The sequence below is a fragment of the Podarcis vaucheri genome, assembly GCF_965113315.1.
Source record: "Podarcis vaucheri genome assembly, chromosome: 14".
In the NCBI taxonomy this organism is placed as follows: domain Eukaryota; kingdom Metazoa; phylum Chordata; class Lepidosauria; order Squamata; family Lacertidae; genus Podarcis; species Podarcis vaucheri.
This window is the reverse complement of record NC_138752.1, coordinates 29,670,723-29,693,368: the sequence shown is the minus strand read 5'-3', so window position 1 is coordinate 29,693,368 and position 22,646 is coordinate 29,670,723. Positions and strand designations below refer to the sequence as shown.

At 49.9% G+C, this 22,646-nt stretch overlaps 1 protein-coding gene and 1 long non-coding RNA gene across 6 annotated transcripts; one reads left to right on the top strand and one right to left on the bottom strand.

Annotated features, from left to right (window-relative positions):
• Positions 1 to 182: 182 nt before the first annotated feature.
• Positions 183 to 21,825, bottom strand: TP53BP1 (tumor protein p53 binding protein 1). Of its 5 annotated transcripts, none has more exons than XM_082199541.1 (25): positions 21,794 to 21,825; positions 18,711 to 18,769; positions 18,250 to 18,405; positions 17,305 to 17,347; positions 16,368 to 16,537; positions 15,329 to 15,434; positions 14,589 to 14,680; positions 14,153 to 14,307; positions 12,613 to 13,759; positions 11,317 to 11,436; positions 10,270 to 10,494; positions 9,905 to 9,956; positions 9,335 to 9,430; positions 8,051 to 8,540; positions 6,859 to 7,011; positions 5,606 to 5,889; positions 4,948 to 5,124; positions 4,438 to 4,832; positions 4,137 to 4,328; positions 3,711 to 3,905; positions 3,287 to 3,487; positions 1,793 to 1,887; positions 1,083 to 1,282; positions 819 to 964; positions 183 to 498 (listed from the first exon to the last, which is right to left on the bottom strand). In XM_082199541.1, the coding sequence occupies exons 1-25, from the start codon at positions 21,808 to 21,810 to the stop codon at positions 314 to 316; spliced, it is 5,151 nt and encodes a 1,716-aa protein (XP_082055667.1). In that variant the 5' UTR covers positions 21,811 to 21,825; the 3' UTR covers positions 183 to 313. The 5 variants fall into 5 exon arrangements, with proteins under 5 accessions (XP_082055667.1, XP_082055663.1, XP_082055665.1 ...); XM_082199537.1 differs by lacking the exon at positions 21,794 to 21,825 and adding an exon at positions 18,850 to 19,338; XM_082199539.1 differs by lacking the exon at positions 21,794 to 21,825 and adding an exon at positions 18,850 to 19,338 and having other exon boundaries at positions 14,153 to 14,304.
• Positions 20,417 to 21,749, top strand: LOC309518940. The gene is made up of 2 exons (XR_014213652.1): positions 20,417 to 20,603; positions 21,672 to 21,749. It is a non-coding gene; the product is annotated as an uncharacterized lncRNA (long non-coding RNA).
• Positions 21,826 to 22,646: the final 821 nt, after the last annotated feature.

The window sequence follows — 22,646 nt, the reverse complement described above, 5'->3', positions numbered from 1 at the left end:
GTAAGGAACTCTGGGGAACCCTTGAATGAGACCGTTCTTGGACCAAGGGATAAAAAGGACAGGCCATCTACAGCAATTGATGTCAGCGTATTAAATGAGCAACTTTCCCTTCTTCCCTCCACTGGCAGCTGCAAGCAATCATGCTGGGCCACTTTAGAGATGGTAAGAGGAGAAATCCTAGATACTGCAACAAGAAAATTGACGTTTATTATCATAAAAGTCCAGAAGTTAAAACTATATACAGCACTTCATGCACAGTTCAAGTGACACAGACATTTAAAACCTGGGTGACAATGACAGCCTGCAAAAAGGTTCAACTGGGGACAGAATCAAGCTGATACTTTGGGTGTTTGAATCCAACTTTCTTCCCAGCAATGAGGCACTGGATCACCCACTCTTGGGTTACCACTGGCAGCTGTAGCGCTTCAGCACATTTCAAGAAAGCTGTTGGGCACGAAGCATCAGTCACCACGACATCAAACACAGCCAAACTCACATCTGTGGAAATAGAAAACAAGAATTGCCCTGTGTGGTCAAACCTTTCCTCTTGCTTGTTTACAGCACCAGGTACTTGATCTTGCTGCCTTTGGAAAAGGATGGATGGCAGCTCCACACAAGGAAAGGGGTGAAGTAGCCAATCAATTCTTGCCCTGCCTCATCTAACTTCTCAGCAAGCCTCTGGAATCTAAGTTAAAGCTCCTCCCACACCAGGCCTCTTTTCTGCACAGGGGGATTGGTATGTCTCAGTGGGCAACGGAGAGCCTCTTGCCAATATACCCGCCACAGAAACCAGCTGGCTGCCTTCCAGGGGCTTGTACCTTTGCTCCATGAGGCAGATTCCTGCAGCTTAACAGAAGCAGCACCCCCCATCATGAGAATCTCAGACCAGAGCTCCAGGAAGTCGTGCTGCTCACTGGACACCAGAAGCACCTTCAGCTTACTGAAAGGGTTCTCACGAGAGTGCCTAGAAGGAAGCAAAGGTTAGAAGCAGCTCCACTGCAAGGGAACTGGACATGCCACCCTGTTCCACCTGCACCAGGTGGGTAAGCTGCTCATGGTCCCTCCAACATTCATGGACTTACCAGTCCAGCAACCTCTGCTCCTGCAGGCTATAACCAGCTGGCAACAAATAATTCCGGTAGTTCTGCAGCTGGTTGGCATGACAACTGTCATGGACCCAGACGTGAGACACACAGGGGATTCCTCGGGCAAGGCACAGAAAGTAAATCCGGTTGCGGCAGTGTCTGTCTGCTATCAGGAAGCACTGGTAGGCTGCACTGCACTGGACAAAGGAAGCGGAGGGTGGGACCTGGGCTTCCATAGAAACACAAAGCCCTGGAAGAGGCTGCAGGTTCAGTATAAAACACCCAGTGTGGTCAAATGCTTATTTGACAACTAGCCAGCCAGGCTAACTGCAAAATGGAAGGCTCAGTACTGGCAGAAGTAGAGAAGTGAGAAATGTGCCAATGGAAGGAAAAGAGGCTCTCTCTGCCTCTACTTCAAGCAGCCCCTATCAAGATCTGTCCCATTCCAAGAAGCATCATGGCCAGGCACCTCCTTTCCTCATCCCAGGTCTTGAAAGGAGAACAAATGGCAATTCTCACTTGACAACCTGTGTGCAGGTGAAGCTGCCACCCGTCACACACCTGCCACCCTTGGACCACACCCAGAAAAGCATCAATTTTATAATTAAAAGGAAAACAGCAGCAAAGCACCAACACCCTCTCCAAATAAATCTCCACTGCCAACCTGGGTGATGCTACTTCATGCATCCCCAGCTCTGGCTCCTGACCTGGCTTTCATTGAAGTCATCCAGGATGAAACCACCTCCAGCTTGCAGCTGCAGTCCAATGTAGTGTTTGTTGTAAGGTGTTACCTCCAAGAAGTCTAGAAAACAGGATGAAGTTAGCAGAGTTAATTCTTTAGCATAAATAGAGCACTACACCTCTTCCCTTGCAAGAGGACTGTGAAATATTCCCACACAATCAAAATCTCAGATTTTATTTATATTTTAAAAGCTGCATGTTGACTTCTTTTAAATGCTTGCTTCTGTCAATTTTTAAGTTAGTATTTTGATTTTTCTTTGTAAACTATGAATTTTGTTAAATAAAGAACATGAAAACAATTGCATTGAAATTCAGTTCAGAGACTAAACATGATTAGGAACAGCTATTCACTTTAAAAATTATTCTTCACTGTTCAGTAATGTGCTCTAAGAACTGTTTTTATACTCAACAGAAAATAATACAATTGACAAGAACGTGTGTGCAGCACAGCAGCAGATTTAGACATTTAAAAATGCCTAGAGAAATGCAGAAAGGTCTTCACCTAGTGCCAAGATGACATAAGAGATAGTAGTAACAGGTGAGGAAAGTGACCCAAAGGGGTGTGCTATTGCCAAGAAAACCTTCAAGACAGCACCCATGTAATTAAGAGGAGGGGGAACCCAGAGAAGACCCTTCGGTGATGACCTCAGTACCTGGGCTGATTCATTCAGAAGGTGGTGGTCCTTCAAAAATCCAAGCCCCTTGCTGCAAAGGGTTTTAAAAGGTAAGCACCAACACTTGGAGCCATGTTCAGAAATTGACTGTTAAGTTAGTGAAATTATTTTCTGAGCCCTAAAGCGAGCCCCAAATGGTAGCTGTAAGGAGCATGAAAGTTGTAAGAGAGATCTGCAGCTCATTCCGAAATCACTGATTTCTCTTAGAGGGCCACAAGATGGCAAACATGTTCTGCCCCACACTTGGCCATTCCTTATCTTTGGGGCTTCTAGGACCTTGAATAGCAGAAGGCATGACTGCCACCTGGTATGGCTCCTCAAGTAGCCTTCAAGGGATTTCATACTGTCATGTTGCCCAACAGCCCTCCTGTGATGTGCTTGCACACTGGCTGGCAAGGTGCAAGGATACAGCCAGTCTTACCAAGTCCCAGGTTCAACTATCCCCTCAATAAACTAACTTTGGAAAGTGCAGTAAGATACTGGCTTGTTGACTTCAAGTTCTTGCAGCCCCACAACTTGCCACTTCCTTAGCCCTTGTAGGCACACCACTATCCTGCAAAGAGGACAGAAACCGCAGCTAGCAGAATCCCTACCAGGGATCCTTGGCCAAGCTGCCTTCCTTTGGCCCCCATGTGAACAAGATGCTTAACTAGGTGGGCCCCCTTGGGTCCCTTCCTAGTTCTGCCTTTTCTGTCACCCGCTGGAGTTTCACCACCCTAAACCAGATTCAGTCAACGAGGGCCACCCCTGCCCCCAACAACCTCCCTGGAGCAACAGAGTGCTCACCTTCCTCTTCGCTGCTCACTGCAGGCTCCTGGCAACTGGAGAGTTTATCTGTGGGGTCTGCCATTGTGAGGAGAAAGGCATAGCCCAGAAAGAGAGTCTTGTTGTGGGGCATAGGCCCCCATCGGTCATCTGGTGCCGGGATATCTCCCAAGTCCACTCCACTGACAGATGGGCTCACTGCTTCCCTGGAACAGGCAGCCCCTGTGGAGGGAGGGAGGAAAATCAAAGTCCTGTGGCTGCCTCCTGACAGCAGGTCAGCAGCCTCAACCTAGAATTTCTCTCATGGAGAGAGAGGGGAGCCTCCTGGTGCAAGAGCTCAGCTCCAGCTCCTCTGGTTTGGGAGGAAAGGCTGGAGAAGACCAAGAAGGGAAAGTCTGGTCCAGGGAGAAGAGATGCAATGCAAGGAGACATAAAACAGTCTGACCTGGCTTTGTAGGGGTTGCCCGCCGCCCTCGTTTGGCAGGGGATCTCTCCTCTTCTGAGGCAACTAGCTTCCTTTTGCTAGACAGCCTGTGCGGGGTCTGGGGGCTCTCAGGGCCCTTGCGGGTTGGTGTTGTGTTGTTGGAGGTGCTGGGGGAGCCAAGGTTGCGCCTCTTCCGCTTTCCTTCCACCAGGTTATCTAGCCCCACAAGGAGAATGTTGTTAGCTCCCACCTCAACATGCAGCAGCACCAAGGGCCCCCCCTGCATGTTTTCTGCAGGGTAGCAGAAGGAAGTCACTTGCGCCTCTTAAAACTGAAGAGTTTACCCAAGGCCAGCACCCTGCAGCTCCTGCCCTCAATTAAGAGGTTCCTAGGGGTTCCCATTTCTCTTGGCCAGACCCACAGGGCAGTTGCCTATAGGCTGCTTACCAAGGCTGATGTCAGCCGCCTTTGTCAGGGGCATGACGGGTTCGTAGGGGCCCAACCCAAATTGCTCTCGGAGCCGATTCCCTTGCTCTAAAGACAAGATGACTGCTCTCCGCCGGTACCACTTCCGCTGGCCCTCCTTCTCAATGCAATAGAACAGCTCCCCGGCCTCCTTCCGATGCCCCTTCACTACCCCTGCAGCCAAGGCAGAAGGCATCATAAGGGCAGCTCACAGACTGGGACCCAACTCTCCGCTACCGCCCACCCCAAACACTGCAGGTCACTTGCCAGCCAGACAAGTTACCTGCGCTGAAGTATTCGTCCTCCGAAAGGGCCGTCACCTCTGTTTCCAGGGGGAGAGGGTCGCACAGCAAGATGTCTTTGCCCGGAACATCACATTCATAGCCATCGTCAAAGCGCAGCTTATATTTGACACCCCCTACATCCTGTGTGATAGTCCCAGAGTAGAAGTAGCCATTCGAGGACCACTTTGCCACCACCCGGAGGCCCACAAAGCTGTTCGCAGAAGAGGAGGTGGCAGCAGAGGAAAGCTCTGTGCTGGTAGAAACCCCCAGACGCTCTTGCAAGGGGATTTCAGGGGAGATGCTGCGGTCCTGCCCCTTCAAAGGGCGATGCGTGTGGCAGTCCTCTTCTGGCAAGGCTGTGGTTGACAGATCCTCCACAGCTGGTAGGCTCGCCCTGCAGATGCAGGGAGAGAAACAGCTGGAGAAGCTGCAAGGGCCTTTAGCTCTTGCTACTCCACCCCACCAGGGTCACCTCCCTCATCAGCATCAGCTGACCTTCACCACGCTACCTGGCTCCGGCCGATCGCGATGTGAGGCGGCCCCTTCGCCCTCGTCTGCGAGGAGTTGGAGGGGCTCTGCCACTCCTCTGGTTGATCACACCTTGCGCTTCCTCCTCACACCCCCCAGGAACTGCTGCATGGTCAGGCTGGACTGGAGACTGAGGCTGGCTGCCCCCCTTCCTAGGGCTAGGAAAACCAAAGGCAGCGTTAACCTCTGCACAGCCAGCCTGCCTGCCAGCCACAATGTCCTGGAGGCCCCACACATGCTCCCAGGGTCATGGCACAGAACTGTGGGCACAAAGAATTTATCCCTTGCATTTCAAGGTAAACAGCAAAGCCCAAATAAAGCTGCTCACAAGGCAACCCAACATGATTTGCCACATTGTTTCCCCAGTTTGAAACATCACTCAATACAACACCAACCTTCAAGTATTTAAAACCTTCTTGACATCAAAAATATTAACTCGCCAACAGTGAATAAATTCAATTCGTTTTAGAACCCATGGCCTTTTAAAAGTATAGCACAGGCTTTCAGTTTGGAAACTGGTTAAAGAATATACTGACAGTCATATTCAAAATGCAAAATGGCCTCTCTCTCTTCCACCCTGCTGCTCCCCCAAAGTGAAGCCTTCCTCTGATGTCCCTTTCCCAGAGGCCCTGCACCCACCTGAGCTTTCTGACCCCAGGGAAGGCCAAGTCTCCAGGCCCAGCTCCTTGGCAAGGTCTCCCTCCTCTCAGAAGAGTGCCTCCTTGCCCAGAACTTGTCCCACTGTGTGTGACGGACAAGGCACTGCTCCCTCCACTGGACATGCGCTGGAGGCCAGAGGCCTTGGATGAGAAGGAGCTGATGTCACCAAGGTCTCCAGAGGCAAGCGAAGAAGAGCCTCCCGTACGAGAGGGGGAGACATCCACCTCACTCTCCTGGCACTCCATGATGGGGTCCTCTCTCTCCTGAAAGAAAAGCAGGCTGGGATTCAAGGGAGGGAGGGAAGGCCAAGCCAGGTGCCAGGTAGAAGGGGAGAGATGCCCTAGGGCCAGCACTTTCAGATCCCAAGAGGGATCCACCCACAGGCAAGTCACTCTCAGCCAGATACATGTAGGGCAGGGCAGAGCTCCCAGAGCAGTGCTCTTCCCACAACAAAACTACTTTTTGACATTCTAAACAGGAAACTCTTTGGGTATCCATCCTGTTGATGCTCAGCTCTATCAGAGAAAGAGCCCCACCCTTTAGCCACAAGGCATTTTATTCCACTCTCCTCCGCTCCACAAAATAAATACTTGCCTGTAAGGTCAGAACAGGCAAAATGATGTTCTTCTCGCTGGAGAAGGCGTGTAAATGAACAAAGTTGTAAATGAGTCAGCAATTGAGTCTCTGGCCAGATGGCTAGAGGAGAAGGAATTATATTGTTTTATTTGACCGGTGTAATTTTTTTGTAAATAATAATGATTCTCTGTTAAAGAAACTCTGCTGCAAGTCTTAAAAAGAATACAACGCAAGAGTAGATGCTCACACGTCAACAACCAGCACCAAATAGGTAATTTGTGATCACAGTGCCTTAAGGTTCACAGGTCCAACACTCAAAGGTGCAAGATAGGGAGCAGGATTTGTGGCTCCAAAATGGCCTGGATGCACATGATATGGTGTTTATTCTCAAGTAGGGGACCAATATGGCAAACTCAGAGAAGCAACTGGCAAAGCACAAGAAGCCCTAGGAAACCAATGAGAAGGAGATGGAGGCCTAGAGTCAACGAGCGGGCAAGTGACTGTCCCAAGATCACCTGGGATAAGGTCAGAGATTTCCCTTTCTGAGGTTCACACACCCATCCGGCAGCACAAAGGAACAAGGGTAGGAAAAATCCTCTTTAAAAACGCAGAAACAGTTTTCTGAATTGTCCTGGCCTTGACATCTCTCGCCTTACCTCCACTACCTTGCGTTCCACTTCTGCCCCATCCTTGTAGTAGATGTCTGTGATGAGTCGTGTGACAACAGTTCGTACTTCGCGGATGGTGCGTATATGACGCCGGAGGGCTCTGCCTGGGGGCGGGCGAGGCAAATCAAACCCTTCCTCGTGCTGAAGAAAAGAAAAAGGCAGAAAGTTTTCAGAGATTCCTCCACAGCACACTGCTGTTTGGAATGAAAGGGGAACATCGCCGTCAGAGGAGCAGGAGACTGCATTATACAGAATTATACAGCACTGGTCAATCCAGCTCAGTACCATCTGGACACTAACAGGCAACAGCAGCACTCCACTGTTTCTTAGCTCCACTCACCTCCTGAGCTTGCTATTAGAGGCAGGAACGGCTTTCACAGAGCTGCAGATGGCACATAAAAGGGCAACTAAAATGGCTTGGTGACAAGAAAGGCCTCCTGCAGCACCAGAATTATCCAATACAAGCAACTGGCAGCAAATGCAGGACATGCCCCAAAATGAATCTGGACAATCATTCCCTCCTGAAATTCACTGTCACAGGACAGGGTCATCACATGCACTTGCAGAAACCATTCACCTATGATGGAAATAGCTTGAGATTTCTTTGTCAGACAGCTCTGCCTGATTTGACATTTTTATTGTGATTGTGCGGTTTTCACCTATATGGCATGTCGTGACGTATGAAATAAATGTTTATAAATATATTTAAATATAAATCTAATACAGCCAAACCTCGGCTCCCGAAAACCCAGAAGTAACTGCTCCGGTTTTTGAACGATTTTCGGAAGCCGAACGGTCTTCCGGAACGGATTACGTTCGATAACCAAGGTTTGACTGTATTTAAATATAAACAAACAAACAAATGAAATACGCTCAGAGGCAGGATAGCAACTGCCACCCTTGTGGGCTTCTCACTAGCAAGCATCTGGCTGATCACTATTGCGAGGGGGACTTGGTGGACCTTTGGGCTGACCAATCAAAGTGCTTCTCTTGATGAGGCTGCTTCTTCCCACCTCGCTCAGAGTTGGAAAGTCTGGGGGAGGCACATGTGGCAATAACCACCTCCCACTCTAAAAGCTGGGACCAGGAGGTAGTAGATAATCCTTCGCCCCTGCTACAGGCAGCAGCACCTCTCACCCCCCTCCCCCTTTTCCAAGTACACGATCCGACTCCCTCTCACCTGGTTGTGCTGGGTCCCTGGCGCATGCCCAGCCCTGGCAGGCCTAGATCCATGGTCCTCTTCCACCTGCACTTTAGTGTCCTGCTGTCCAGGCCACAACCCAGCCGTGCTGGTCCCCACCTCCACCTGGCCAGTAGGCACTGTCTGTGTGGCTGCTGACGTGAATTCCGTTGGCCCTTGAAGGAACTCTGCCACAGCCTGGGTCCCCTTGCTGCTGGTGCCAGATTTTGGCGTTTGAGTTCCATCATTCCCTGCAACCACCAGAACGGAAGCTGCCTTTTGGGGGACCCTCTGTTCTTTTTGCTCCTGAGTTCCTGCTGTTTCAACTTCCATGGCCTCTCCCTCCTTCGCACAACCCACTGTCCGCTTAGCGCTCAAGCCAGAGTCCTGGACTGGTCCACAACCCAGGGGCACAAGCCTTCGCTGGCTCTGCCAGGTTGCAGGTGGCTCCTGCTCCTCCTGGGAACTTGGGAAATTGAACAGGTCACCCCTGAAAGCAATCAGAAAAGCATGAGAGGAGCTCTGCCAGATCACAATGAATGTCCACCCAAATCCAGTCTTCTGTCACCAGCAGGGGCAAGTCAGATGTTCCTAGGGAACCCAGAAGCAGATACAAAGGCAAAGTTCTCCCTTATTTGGAATGACTGTGTTGAGAGACCTTTTGTCCACGGCTTTGTCTAGCCTACCCATTTAAGACTAAGGGGGTCTGGGATTTGGAGTCTTCCCTTTAATCCCTGTACATAAACCATCAAGTATGCAAAGTTTCATATTGCACAGAGACTGCATAGGCATATTTTTAGTTTAGGTGTATTTTTGCTGTTGTCAGGTATATCCAATGACTCAACAAGCCATGCATGCATATGAACACACACACAGGGACAATATCCCGCAATCTATCGCATTTGCATGATGCCAACTGTCCCAATAAGCTGCCTGGCTGTCCAGGAGACCTGCTCAGAAAAAGGATCTTTCAACTGCTGCTGTTTTGTAGCCCTCACCCTGCAAGACCAGCTGCCCTGGGACAAACACTGCCCACTGAGCATGTCCTAGTTGTATCCTGCGTGCCTCACAACTGGCAACAGGCCTGGCACAAACACATGATTCCAACAGGCAGAACTTGGGGTGGCTCAGCAAAGCCAAGACGCACCTTAGCCAGGGAAGGGATTTCCCAGGAGTATCTACTGCACACAGAGGGAAGCAGCACATGGCATGGGATGAGTTATTAGTTCATATGGAAGGGAAGTTGCACAGAGACAGCACCAGGGAGGCCTTTCATGGACTTGCCTGAACAGTGGACAAGGCAGCTCAGGGCGTTGAGCCTTGTCTTCTTCACGCTGTACTTCACAGACTCGTGTGAAGACGGATGACACCTTCCGGGAGCTATAGGCAGAAGAGAGAGACAGGCTCAGAAAGGACCAATCCTGCCAAAGAGATAGCTAAGGCCTATGAGCTTGCTAGCAGTGAGGCAACCTGGCCAGTATTTGGTGGCCCCAGAATGCTGGGGCTCAAGCACCCACAAGGACCTCCAGTTCAGAAAACCCCTCAGATGCCATTAAATACCAACATCCTTCACCTCCCTAGCAGCAGCTCAGAGAATCTGGAAGGATGGAGGGAGCAAGACACGGTTTCCTGCCCCTCCAAATACCTCTCTGGGGCTCAGACCTCTCTGACATGGGCAGTTCATCCACGCATGGGGAAAACTGATGAAAACAGCCCTAGAGATACTGATAGTCTGACCCAGTTGGGCCTATACTGGATGGCAGAAGGATGGCACATAAGCACACATAACCCTTTCCCAGCAGATGCCATTCACCTCTGTCACAAAGGGCTTAAGTACCAGTACCTGCCTATTACCTGGAAACAACTCCTGTGACAGACCCGTTCTTCTTTTCACTGGATGTGGGCTCTGGGGGCAAAGAGGAAGGCATTAGAAGCATTCCACCCCCTCCCAAACACTTTGGATCAAAAGTCACCACCCAGTTAGAAAGCCTTGCCATCTTCTTTACAACTTGCCCAGGACAAGGACCACCTCTTCCTTGCCTAAAGGGCCAGGTTTCTGCAAGTGTTTCCAACAGCACTGCCAAATCAGCCCTTCCCAGGCAGAGGTGGAATCACGAGAACTATAAAGACCGCTAGTCAAGCAGTCAGTACTGTTTGGAGTCACTAGTCCAGGGCAGGGGACCATCGCTCTGCAACTGCTCTTGCACTGAATCTCTTACTGTCTAGGCTGAAGGGCAGGGACTCATCACTCTCTTCCGTCACAGGAGTCACAAGGTTCATGCGCAAGGACAGCTTCCCCTGCTCCTCACAGGCGGCCTCAGCGCTCCCTTTGCCACTCTCCTCCATCTCAACAGAGGTCAGAGCACTCTCCACTGTCACATTGTTGGTGCCCTCAGCTGTGACATCGCTGGTTGCTATGGTATTGTCCGGGCAGTTTCCAGCCTCTGAAACAAGCAAAGCAAGATGGCAGGTTCACCAACAGCCACCCAGGCTTGCTGGAAAGAACCAGCACAGAAAGCCTCTTGGCCACCCCCAAGCAGATGGCAGCTCCGCAGCACCAGAATCTGCCTTAGCCCTTGGGCCAACTGCTCTAACATCAGAGAGAGACCAAATGAGCTGGGCTCCTAATCCAAAGCTATGTGGGTTGTACTTCTGCAAGGCAGCCAAAAAGAATTTGGGCCCTTGCACCTTCCAGAATTCTGTGGAGGAAGCCACAGCAGCAGTTGGAGCTGCATCCAGATTTGCTTCAGATTATAGCAGTGTAGACAGCAACTGTCCACACTTCTCAGCTGCTCCAAGAGCAGAGTCCGTAATACCCCTTGTGGTCTGTAGCTGCTTCCAAATGGCAGAGGAAGTGGCAGAGCACTTGCTTTGTATGCACAAGGTCCCAGGTTCAATCCCTAGCAGTCCCTCCAGTTAGAGGGATCAGTCAGCTGGTGCTGTGAGATCCTCTTCACACTTGAAGCCCCAGCTGCTGCCAGTCAGATATGACAATAGAGCAAAATGAACAGGCAATATGGCGCAATGTAAGGTCATATCTTCCAAGCTCACACCGTTCTGGCAACATGTAAACAGCTACCACAGGGCCTCCCTCCCACTGGGGTTTTGCTTTACTGGTGGTTGCTTGGATCAGTCTCCTCCTTGCTCTCCACCAGCACACACACCTTCTGAAGGCAAAGAGAAGGACAAAAGATGGCCACTTTGGGAAGGCAGCTGGTGCCCATCTCAATCACTCACAGAAATCCTACCCCACATCTCCTACTCACCAATAGGAGTGCTGTGTCGCCTGGGGCCTTTCTTCAGCTGGCCAATGTGAGGTGGGGTGATGCCTGTCAGTGGCTCAGTCACATGCTTCTCCTTCAGCAGGGCGAGATGAAAGGGGGTTTCTGGAACAAGATATTACAACAGACAGGTGGTGAGCTCACATTCTGCTACTAAGCACCCTCCTTGCCACAAATTCTCAGCAGCTAAATGGTCAGCCAAAGGCCCAGACTAGAAGAAAACAGCATGGCATCACACTACCGGACAAGGTCATCTTCTTTGGTGATCACTCGTAGCAGAGTAAGATTGTCTTCCATAAACACGGTTTTAACAATGAGTCCAGTGAGTGAGACCAGGCAAGGTGAAGCAGACAAGAAGATTCCTTTGCAAATCCTGTGCCCAGGCCTCTTACTTCCTGCCATGTGCTGCATAGAGGCTGGTACAAGGCAGATACCGGAGAAGTCTGTTTTATGTTTTTTTTTTTGGGGGGGGGGGGTTAGTTTCTAGTCCAGAAGGTTGAAACCATGGGCAGAGCAAAGCCCAAGTCCCCAGTGCACAAACATCCCAGCTCCTCCCACCTATGCTAAACATATTGTACTCTAGGCAGGCACTTACAGAACATGCTGTGCTTCAACAATGTAATCACTGAAAACAGATAACAGTAACTGCTGAAAGATAGCAGGCTGGGGGGTGAGACCTTGCCAGTCATCAAGCCACAGAGAGCACTAGAACTCTGTTCCAACAGCCTGGAAGGCTCTCACTGCAGCTGCAAAGGAGTCTGGGCTGATTTGAATTATGCCTGTACTTCCATTTCTCTTCTGTGAACTGCCCAGAGAGCTCTGGCTATTAGGCAGTCCAAATATGTACTTAATAAGCAATAAATAAAGGAGCATTTAAAAGCCAACAAATATTTCAATAAATATTATTTTAAAAAATAAAATAAAAAATAAAAGCCAACAGGCCAATAACAGGCCAATGCAGCCTCTGTGAGATCAGATGCAATGCACCCTTCACACACCAGACAGGCACAGAGGCAGGAAGGGAACAGCCTCCATCTCAGTCTATGTGTATCATGCCCTTTGGCAACCACTGGAGAGTATTTCAAGGAAATAACTCACACAATAGGGCAGGGGGATAGGGAAAGGAGGAGGCAAGAGAAATTATTTTCTTAAGCTGCAAAAGGCTACTATCCTTTCTCTCTCAGCCACATTGGCTCAAGCCTAGGCAGCCTGGGTCACTCCACAGGGATGCTTTCCAATGATGCAATTCTACTGCTGCTCTTACTCTCCAGATCCACTTACCGCTGGGCAGGCTAGCAGGTGGCTCAGGACCCCTCTGGCACAGCTGCACCTCTCTCTCCAGCCCACATGGCTTCTGCTGGATCTCCATCTGGTCCTCTGCACTCCCAGAATGGGATTCCTCTTCCAAAGTCACTGCTGGTGCTTTCTCCTTCCCAGGCAAGGGCCCCAGCTCTGAATCTTCCCTTGCAGTAACTGATGGAAGGGCAGCAGACTTCCTACTTCCTTGCTCTGGAGGTGCTGCTGCTGCTTGGCTCTCTGCAGTTTCATCCTCCTTGGCTGTTGTTGGCACACCACTCCCTTCCCCCTGGGAGGGCAGAAGTGGCAAGCTCTCCTCCTCCTCCAGCACACTTCCCAAGTTGCTTCTGCCTGGAGAGATGGCAGCAGGCAGCCCCACTCCAGGGGCAACGCTGGACCTCCCCTGGGACCTGCTTCCCTCCAGCTCTGGTTGGGAGTCAGAGAGCTTCAGTGTCACCCCAGGGCCGATCCTCAGGGACGCCTCCTCCCTGGAGTCTTCCAAGGGGGGTCTCTTTAAGTTTGCTGGATCTGGGTGTGCAGGCTCTACAGCTGCCTGGAGCACATTCTCAGAGTCTTCTCTGCCTGCAGCAGGTTCCACATGCTGGTCCACCTTTTCTTCCTGAGAGTGAGTCGAGTGAAGGCAAGACCTTCCGTCCCTCAGCAGCTCAGCTTCTCCCTGCGCTTCACCAGGCGTTTCTGGGACAGCTTCACATTCTGGCTCCTGAGACCCCTGGCACAAGAGGTGGCCCTGACTTCCAAGGTCATCTCCAACTCCAACTTGGGCAGTGGAACCTCTTCCTGCAGGATGCCCAGTTGAAGCATGGCTGTCCTCATTAAACCGCTGCTGCTCGCTACATCTACCATCCAAGCCAAGCTTCTCCACTGGAGGAACATGAGCTTCCATGGCTGTTTCCTCAGGCTGCACAGCCTCAGTGGACTGGCTGCACTCACTGGCAGACAGCGCCAATAGGCAGGCCTCACCCGAGGGCCATGACAAGGGGCCCTCCACAACAGATGCAGGTGCCTCAGGGATTTCAGAGCTGTCTGCTGGCAAACTGATACCACAATCATCTCCTTTCTCTGTCTGTGCCTCAGGCCCTTTCTCTAAGCTTGGAGTTGGGAGGAAAGTGTCCTAAAACAGAGGGAAACACAAACACATTGGAATATGACAGCTCCACACCTGAGATTCTGCAACCAGGCCAGCTCTCAAGAGAACCAGAAGTAATTCTTGACACTGCAACCAAGACATACCAGCAGGCCAATCACAAAGCAAGATACTTCATAAAGTATTGTTTCCTGTTTTCCACAACCAACATGGTGGCCAGGAGATTTGCCCTTCTATACACAAAGCCAGGCTAACGCTTTGTGAATGTCTTGAAAATCCTCCTATGACAAAAAAACACAAGCGAAGGAAAGGATTGTCAAACTGTAGGGCAAGAGGCGTGGGGGCCTCCTTACTTCTACCAAGGATGAACGCAGCACAGAGAAGACCAGTCTCAGTGCTGGGCACCTTCTGACCACTTACATGGGAGAACTCTGGTTGTGATGGTATGGGAGTGAATGCTGGAGTAAAAGCTGGCGCATCTTGAGCGACAGGTGTAGAGGACTGAGGAAGCCCTGGAGTCCGAGTCTCCTTTGGCTCTTCTTCTTGCTTCCCTCCTCCTCCTCCTGTTGCTGCTGCTGCAACAACAGAAGATGTGGATAAATTAACGTTATTGCCTTAGCAGAGAAAGACAGCCTTGTTCCTGCCACTGGAGCAGAACACCTCACTGCCAAAAAAGCTGAAGGGTACCAACTGGCCCTCTGCACCCCTCTTTCAGTGCTCAAAAAGAGGAGGGGCCTCCACATTCGCTCAGAAATGAAAGAAAAGAAACCTGGGTCACCATTACTAAGTTGTCTTTTTGAACACCATAGCTTGGGCCAAGGGCTACCAAGGCCTCCAGCAGAAAGAGTTGGCATACCTTCTGTTCCCTGTTCTGTTGGGCTTCTTGGAATGATGAGGGGTACAGAATGTGAGATGCCAGGAGATGGCGTAGGAAGGCCTGAAGCACAACTACAGAGAAAAAGAGATCACTCAGTTGCCTCACTGTCTGCATATGCAAGGTCACAAGAAAAAAGCAAATGAGCTAATCTATTCCAGAGATCTGAAGGCCGAAGCCAAGGCTCAGCTCGCAGGCACAGACCACATTTGTACCTCCCACGGAACATGAAACACAAACAGCGCTCGGTTGTGTGTCTCATCAGGGAACAGAAAGGAGAAAAAGGAAGGCAACAAAGACCAACGAGCGCAGAAGGAGTAGAGGCAAAGAAAACTCAGTTACTTTGAAAGGTGGACACAATTACAACACTATCAATGAAAGCATAAGAGCCAATCAATACAGGGATAACCAACTGCGCAACTGACTCAATTAGTGAATTCAGGAGGCAAGGAAGTAATAAGTGGATCATCAATTAGCTGAGAAGGAAAAAGGTCATAGTGAAAGAGCACCTTCTTCATATGAGAAAGGCCCAAGGTTCAATACCGGGTTGCATTTCCAAGCACGGCTGGGAATGCCCCCCATCTGAAATTCTGGAAAGCTGCTGCCAGTCAGTGTGAGCAATACTGAGCTAGATGGACCTGACTCAGTGTAAGGCAGCTTCCTAGAAGCAATTATTCAGGGAAACAGGTAACAAAAGCAACCTGAACAGGCTTGTTACTTACATGGAAAGAGGTCCCTGTCCAGAGAGATGAAGGACATGCAGAGAATCGGCAGGAGTGCACACTGGAGAATTTGCTGCTTCCACTCTGGACACAGCACTGTCACCATCTGGAACAAGAGGCAATTAAAATTAACAAAACCATTTAGCAGTTTTGTCAAACAACCCAATGGACACTGCCTTGAAAATCTGTTTCCCAGCTGCTCTGATCTTTTCCCTACATCGGAGTCAATTTTAATACCTTGTTGCAACTGCTCAAAATTGCAGAAGAGCACCCACAATTTGTGGTGTGCAAAAATATGACTGTAAATTTAAGTAAACCCAACAGGGATGGAAAATGTTTTACGTTCCTCAGCAACACCATCAAATATTGATGACCGGCTGAGATTTTCCCGAAGAGCTGCTATCTCTAAATCTAGAGAAATTTACTCCTGGGCACCTGATTGGCCACTGTTGGAAGGGCAAATAGTATGTCCTTCAGCCACAGTGGCAGCTGGCAGGTTTTAATGCTGTCACCAAAGAATGATTTTGCATATTTGCCTGAAAACTACAACTCTCAGGGTGCTGAACGCAAGTCAGCAATGCAACTGATGAGCTACGTTTTGAGCAGCCCATGCTAGAATCTGACAACCCTGTACAACTTGTTCAGCACTGGTGATCTGTGCCACTACATATTCAAAGCCATCTGCACAAACAAAAGAGGCAAAATTTGAAGAATTCAAAACACTAAGACATTTTCAAAATGCAACAACAGCAAAGGGTGACATAGAAACACATCCGTTGAAAAGGCCACTTTATCAGTGCCACTGGAATTCTCATCATCCACAAAGCAACTGCCTACCATTCCTCCCACAGCATCTGTGTGTCGTGCATAGGAGACATACACTAAGCTGTCTCCTATGTACCTATGTAGCACTATCTATATAGTAATCAAGTAGGAAACCTTCCTTTGCTATCAGGATAAGCAGAGCTTCAGCAAACTGCACCTGCTTCCCCCTCATGGGTTGCAGGGGCCACGGCACAGGCATGCAGTCTGTTTTCACCTGTTGTGCTGCTCTGGCCAAACATGTCCTCCTGAGTAGATAAGACATCAGCATCCTGTGTATGCCACCCAGAGGGATCCGTCCCTTGTGGCCTTCTGTCAAGTGGATGGCAGGCAGAAGTTGGACTCCTTGCAGGTTCTTTATGGAACTGCAGAATTTTTGGGGTGCTGCTGGGAACATAAGTGTAATCAATATTCCCCAGGGTGTCATTGTTTATATTTGTTGCCTGCTCTTCACTGTAAGGCCCCAGGGTGGACTACATCTTCAGAAAAATAATACGACAAGCTGAAAGAATGCCACACAAACAAGCTGATAGCTTCCCTGGGGATTAAAAACAGGACACAAAGCATGCACAGAACTTGCGGAGTGGAAGAATGTTTGCTTTTGTGCTGAACTTTGCAAAGGTGCAAACAGAACTTTGCTGTTGGGCCTGAAAAATCCCAGTGGGAATGGATATAAGCTACTCCACCATTTCTTTAGGTAATGCAGAAGAGAAAAGAGTCAGGGAACTTTTTTTTTTCTCATTCAAATGAGGTTTAGTAAGAGTGCCAGCAGCACCTTGGTGCAACCCCCTCCTGTAAAATCCCAATGGAAAGGTCTGTCCCTTCTTTCTTTCCTTCTTGGCCAGGAGGCAACAGCAAGGCACCTCCGATACTTTTAGCCGAATCCCAACTAACAGGAATGAAAATATATTTCCTTCACAAAGAACAAGGCAGAAAAGTAGTAGCAGCTTCTCGCCTACCAGCAGCAGGAATGTTCGGCACATGTGTGACAGCAAGAAGGACTTCATGGAACCACATGTGCTTCACAGCTGGTTTAATAGGCAAAGAAACTGCACCCCCTACAGAAAGGGCAAGCTCTCCATACCCCCTTTCCTGAAGGTTCAACCATGCAACAAGTTAGCCAACAAGTATGAGAGGTGAAAGCAGATATTTACCTATCAGGAGAGTCACTCCCAGACTTTGTCACTTCATCTGGATCTGCATGCAGAGCAAAAAAAGCATCAGGAATTGGTGCTTCACTTGAAATACCACAGCACAACTGCACTATGTTGCATTCTAAGGACTTTTCCAGAGAATTACTAAATCTGATTTCGATCTAGGTGCCAAGTCAAAATCTGCTTGGATTCAGGGCTGATGGCATTCCCTGTATGACCTATTATCTATTATGGGCTTTGGTTTTTTTGCTAGTTTTATATGTATTTTATTGGTAATTTTATTACGTTCACTGCTAAGATTGCACCTAACTTAAATTAATGAACCTAGATCACTCATGTCTACTAATTTCAATGGGTCTATTCAGAGTAGTACTAACAATGGATACAACTCAATGTTAGTTTGGCAACTACAGTCCCTCAATTGCCTTGCAGGAATACTGTGTACAAAAGTACTGTTACTCCAGAGACTCAGTTTATTGGTAAGTACTAGGCAAACAGAACTGTAAGGCTCCCATCTGTCACCCAGAAGCAGCCATTCTATCCAGCTGCAGAACAGCAGGAAGGGGAAGTAACTGGCCTGTCTCTATCCCATCCAGCTTGTTGTAAGAATAATATGTTTAAAACCTGGTGCCTGAGCTTGCTTTCCCCCACTCACCCTGCTGCCCAGTGCATGTCTTTGAGACTGTATGCCCAAGGGAAGGGACCGCTTACTTTGTAAGCCATTCTGGAAGCTTTTGCCATCTACATTGTAAACTGGGCAAAATGTTCTTCAAATGAATGAATGAACAAGTAAGGATGATTTAAAAGAAAGAAGGTTCTGTTTGGGCCTGAAGTCCTTTTGAGGCAGTGTGGGTAGTTTCGCAAAGGGTTGGAGTGAAGTTTTCCTATGCCAGAGGAAAGGGCTGCTCAGCTAAAGACTCAGGAGGTCGCCCCCACTTCACCTACCGCCATTGGAATCCTCCTCCTGCTCCTCTTCTTCCAAGGCCACTTTGGGTTGCAGCTGCTCCTTATCACTAACCACACTAGCTGTGGAGTCTCCTTCAAGGTTCTGGCTCTGGGAGAGCTCCAAAACACCGAAGCCCAGCTGCGACATGCCTGATTCTAGCATCAGAAGATAAGAACTTCCTCAGCACATGTGGAAGGGCTCCAGCATCCAAAGGGAGGAAATGGGCCCGGCAAACAACCCCTCCCTCTCCCACCCCGCCAAGGTTACTTGTGAACTCAAGAGGGCTGCAGAACAGTCACGAGGGGACCCCGAACCCCCCCCCCCCGTTCAAGGACGGCCTCTAGCGAGAACAGGCGACGGCCTGTGCAGCGCCCCCCCCCCGGGCTGGATTCTCAGCAATGGCGAAGGGGCAGCCCCCAAGGGCCGTCCCCAGCAGCAGCAGGCGGAGGAGGCCACTTACCTTCCGCGCAGAGCGAGCCCGGTGCAGCAGCAGCGCCGCCGCGGGGGTCGTCCGCCGCCCTGCAAGGGAGACAAGCAACGTCTCAGGGGGGTCAAGCAGGCCGAAAGCCCACCCGCGGAGAAGGAATGGCGGTGCCCACCTGATGTTCCTGGCGAGCGGTGGCGGCAGCTGCTCCAAGACCTGGCTGAGGAGGGCGCGGGGCGAGTCGGAGGCCGGCAGCGGAGGCGGCAAGGGAGCGGGCCCAGAGCCCCCTGAGGGACCCCGCTCAGCCCCCTCAGAGCCCCGGCCCTCCTCCTGCTGCTCCTCCGGGCCTCCTCCTGCCGCCTTCGCTCCCGGAACGACCCGCGGCCCATCCGCCTCGTCCTGCGCCCCTGGTTCCCGGCACCTCCTCTTCAGGCCGGGCAGGGCCTGCGGCTCCTCGCCGTCGTCCTGGGCGGAGTCCGGCTCCGGCTGCGAGTCCTCCACCAGCAGGCAGGGCGCCGACGGGCAGAACCCCAAGTCCAGCGAGCTCCCCGCGGGGTCCATCCTGCGCCAGGCGGGGAAGGAGGCCTCTCGGAGGGGAGGACGGAGGGTCGCGGGAGCTGCGAATCCTCCCCCAACAGACACAGAGACGAGCGCGCGCGCGAACAGGCAAAAAGAAAAGGCGGGGAGCGAGCGCACGCGCGAGAAGAACGCCTTGCCCCGCCCCCTCGGGCGTTCGCGCGGCGGCTTCGGCCGGCCACGCTGCAGGCCCCGCCCCCACGCGTTCCGCGCTGCGCGGGGGTTGCCGTGACAACACGGCGCCACATGCCCCGGCCAAGGCCGGGGAGGGGGCGGGGCTCGCAGAAAGCTCCACCTCCCCGCTTCCAATGAATATAAATGAGCAAGAGAAGGGCCCGTGGTCGCGGGTGGCGACGCTGATGGGAGTCCAAGCTGGCGCTGAAGGCCCGGTCGCCAGCAGCGCACGCCAGGAGGCAGCAGTGCACAAGCTCCCCAAAGCGAGGGTCACGTGTGCCCGGTCACACGATAATAATATAATAGATGCAGCTCCACCAGGTGGATTGTCAAAGATGGCACAGATGACGAAGGGGGATTTTGATGGAAAGACGCTTGGCACTATCCGGCTGGCCGCACACCTGAGATAGCAAGGGCACACTCCTGGAACTGTCTTTGTGCAAGGGCATAGCAGCACCCACAGAGGAAGAAGGGGTGCCATGGGCGTAGCCAGGATTTATTTTGCAGGGAGGCAGGCATTATGTTGTGGGGGGCAGAAGTGAGTTATCTGTGATGCTGTTGGTCAGTTAAATCAGTGTTTTTCAACCACTGTTCCGCGGCACACTAGTGCGCCGCGAGATGTTGCCTGGTGTGCCATGGGGAAAATTGAAAAATTCGAAAGATTTTTTTTTTTAAAGTCAAATTTTCGTCCACTAGGCGGGCGCCGGACTGTGTCCACCCTATTTTCCATCCATCCTGGGTGGGGATCAGATCGGATGGGATCGGATGAGAGCGGACAGGCGGTCCGCTCTCATCCGATTCCCCAAGAGAGCAGCGGGGCTCTGACATCTCCCTCTCCGCACACCGTGGTGGTGTGCCTCGTGATTTTTTTCATGAAACAAGTGTGCCTTTGCCCAAAAAAGGTTGAAAAACACTGAGTTAAGTATTTTTATTTATTTACTTGATTTGGGGAAGGGCAGCTGCACACACCCCCCGGCTACACCCCCCTGCTGCAACCCTCTGAGTCTTTCATGTTTCCTTCCAGCCCTTCTCTATGGGGTCATAATTCCATACATGGGATATTTGGAACAGCATGGCGTAGATCTGGTACAGGATCACAAAGGGGCAAGCAACAATTTTGGGGGCAGAAGCAACTCCCCTGCAAGAAGAGGGTTACAACATTTGGGACTTTTTAGTTTGGTAACATGACAGAGCCGGCAGGGGAGCCTCTGATCCTCCAGGCCAAATTAGACCTGACAGGGATCCTACTTCTGGCCACAAGGCCTTTTTCCTCAAACCATGCCCATCAAATTAGTGCTATTTAAATCTGATTCCAAATGGCATCCAAACATAGACAAAAACCTCCATCTCAGGAACAAACAATTTGGTCATGATATCTTAAGAGGTGTCCAAACGCATAGCAAACAGTCAACTTTCCAAAATATATAGATGTAAAGATAGGATTTTTTACCCATGCACATCATTTTACATTTGCTTACGCTGAACCAATGTTGCAAATTTAATGCCCCTTCCCCCAGATTGAAAATATCCATTTGGAGCTCTTTACTATCCCGTTTTGCTTTTAACATCCTGAATAACTAGGTGTCATCAGCATATTTGAATACCTCAATGTTCATCCTGATTCCGTATCACTTATGAAGCAATTAAATAGCACGGGTCCCAGTACAGATATCTGGGGAATCCCATTTCTTCCAAGTACACAATGTCTACCAGATAACACCTTTAGAGTGTCAATCACATAATAAAAAATGTAGTTATTGACACTCTGAAAGGTTAATGATTCAGGTAGGTAGCCATGTTGGTCTGACGCAGTCGAAATATATATAAAAAATAAAAAAATTAGAGACCAACTAAGTTTGTTCTGGGTATAAGCTTTCGTGTGCATGGAGAAGCCATGCTGATTCATCTTCAGCAAGACTTGTTATTTTTTATGCTTTGTAATGCTCTTCTATATGATTTTTTATACCAATTGCTGGGAATTACAAGTGGGAAGAGCCCTGTTACCCTCAAGTTCTGCTTCTGGGCTTCCCATTGGGACAACTGGTCGGTTATTGTGAAAACAGGATTAGGAGGGCCTTTGGCCTGATCCAGCAGCAAGGCTCTTCCTACATAATTGCCAGTTTCTGAGCCAGAGGAACCAGATGATTGCCCCTCCCTACTGTGTCACATTTTAAAATGCTGACGTGCTACATAGGGAGAGAAGAGCTACCTCTGGTTTTGTCATCAGAGATGTGTTTTGCATCCTAGGAAGAAGCCTTGCCCACCCTGCTCTGGAGACCAGTCTGCAGCCTGTTCCCTTTAAACAAAACACCTGAAGGAGAAAGAAGAAAAGTTAGTCTGTTTCTTAAAATAAACAGAATGTTCTTTACCTGTTAAGAAATGACATTTTTGTTCTATAGTTGGTTTCTCCTGCAATAAATGCTGGTATTCCAAAACTAAAAGAAGCAGAGCTGGGCAGGAGCTGCCTTCCTTCTAAGCATCAATTCTCTATGATGCCATTTACTCCTGGAAGAGAAAGAGATGGCTCTGGAACCAGGTCCTGCATGATAGGTAAAACAGGAAACACTGGTATTTGTACATTGCCTCCATAAATAATTACTTTGAAGAAAGAGCTTTTCCCCCCAATTAAAATTGAAGCAGTTAGATTTTGGAAGAAATATAGTTAGGCTCTTATTCAGTTGCTGCTGAATCCCCGTTCAATCACATTTTGTTTGCTCACTAAGGAGTTTTGTTGGGTAAGAGAAAGAGATTTGTTAAATAAATACAGCCTGATAAAAGGCATGTTTACTTTGAAACCCACTAAAATCAGTGAAACCTGCATGCAGGTAAATGTCCACAGGAGCACAGCCTTAATTGGTCTAGCCTCAGTGTATTCCAGTTACTGTAGTAACTTACACACTGCAGGAATGGAGAGTCTTGCACTGTGGCTGTCAAATAGATAGAGAGTGATAGAGATATATGGACATTTGTAGATTTTGACTTATTTCACATTATTTCCTTCCTTTCCTCTTTTCCTCTAAGGAGCTCAGGCCAAGTTTGAGACTCCTCATACCACCAGAGGTGGACAACCTCTGCTCCTTCATATGATACTGGACTCCAGCTCCCTGAACAGGGATTTAATCCTGGATCAATACCAGATAGATAATGTATAACTAGAGGCCCCTGTCTTGTCTTTGGTCTGAAGCATTGATCAGACACTGATCACAAGGGAACACCAGAGGC

What these genes read in the sequence shown, in the direction of transcription:
- TP53BP1 (XM_082199537.1), bottom strand. Translation starts at nt 19,235, where the DNA reads ATGGACCCCGCGGGGAGCTCGCTGGACTTGGGGTTCTGCCCGTCGGCG. An exon ending in GGACAGGGACCTCTTTCCAT is followed by an intron (nt 14,681 to 15,328) that starts GTAAGTAACAAG and finishes TTTTCTCTGTAG; the next exon opens with TTGTGCTTCAGGCCTTCCTA. An exon ending in CCTGGGGTCAGAAAGCTCAG is followed by an intron (nt 5,125 to 5,605) that starts GTGGGTGCAGGG and finishes TGGTTTTCCTAG; the next exon opens with CCCTAGGAAGGGGGGCAGCC.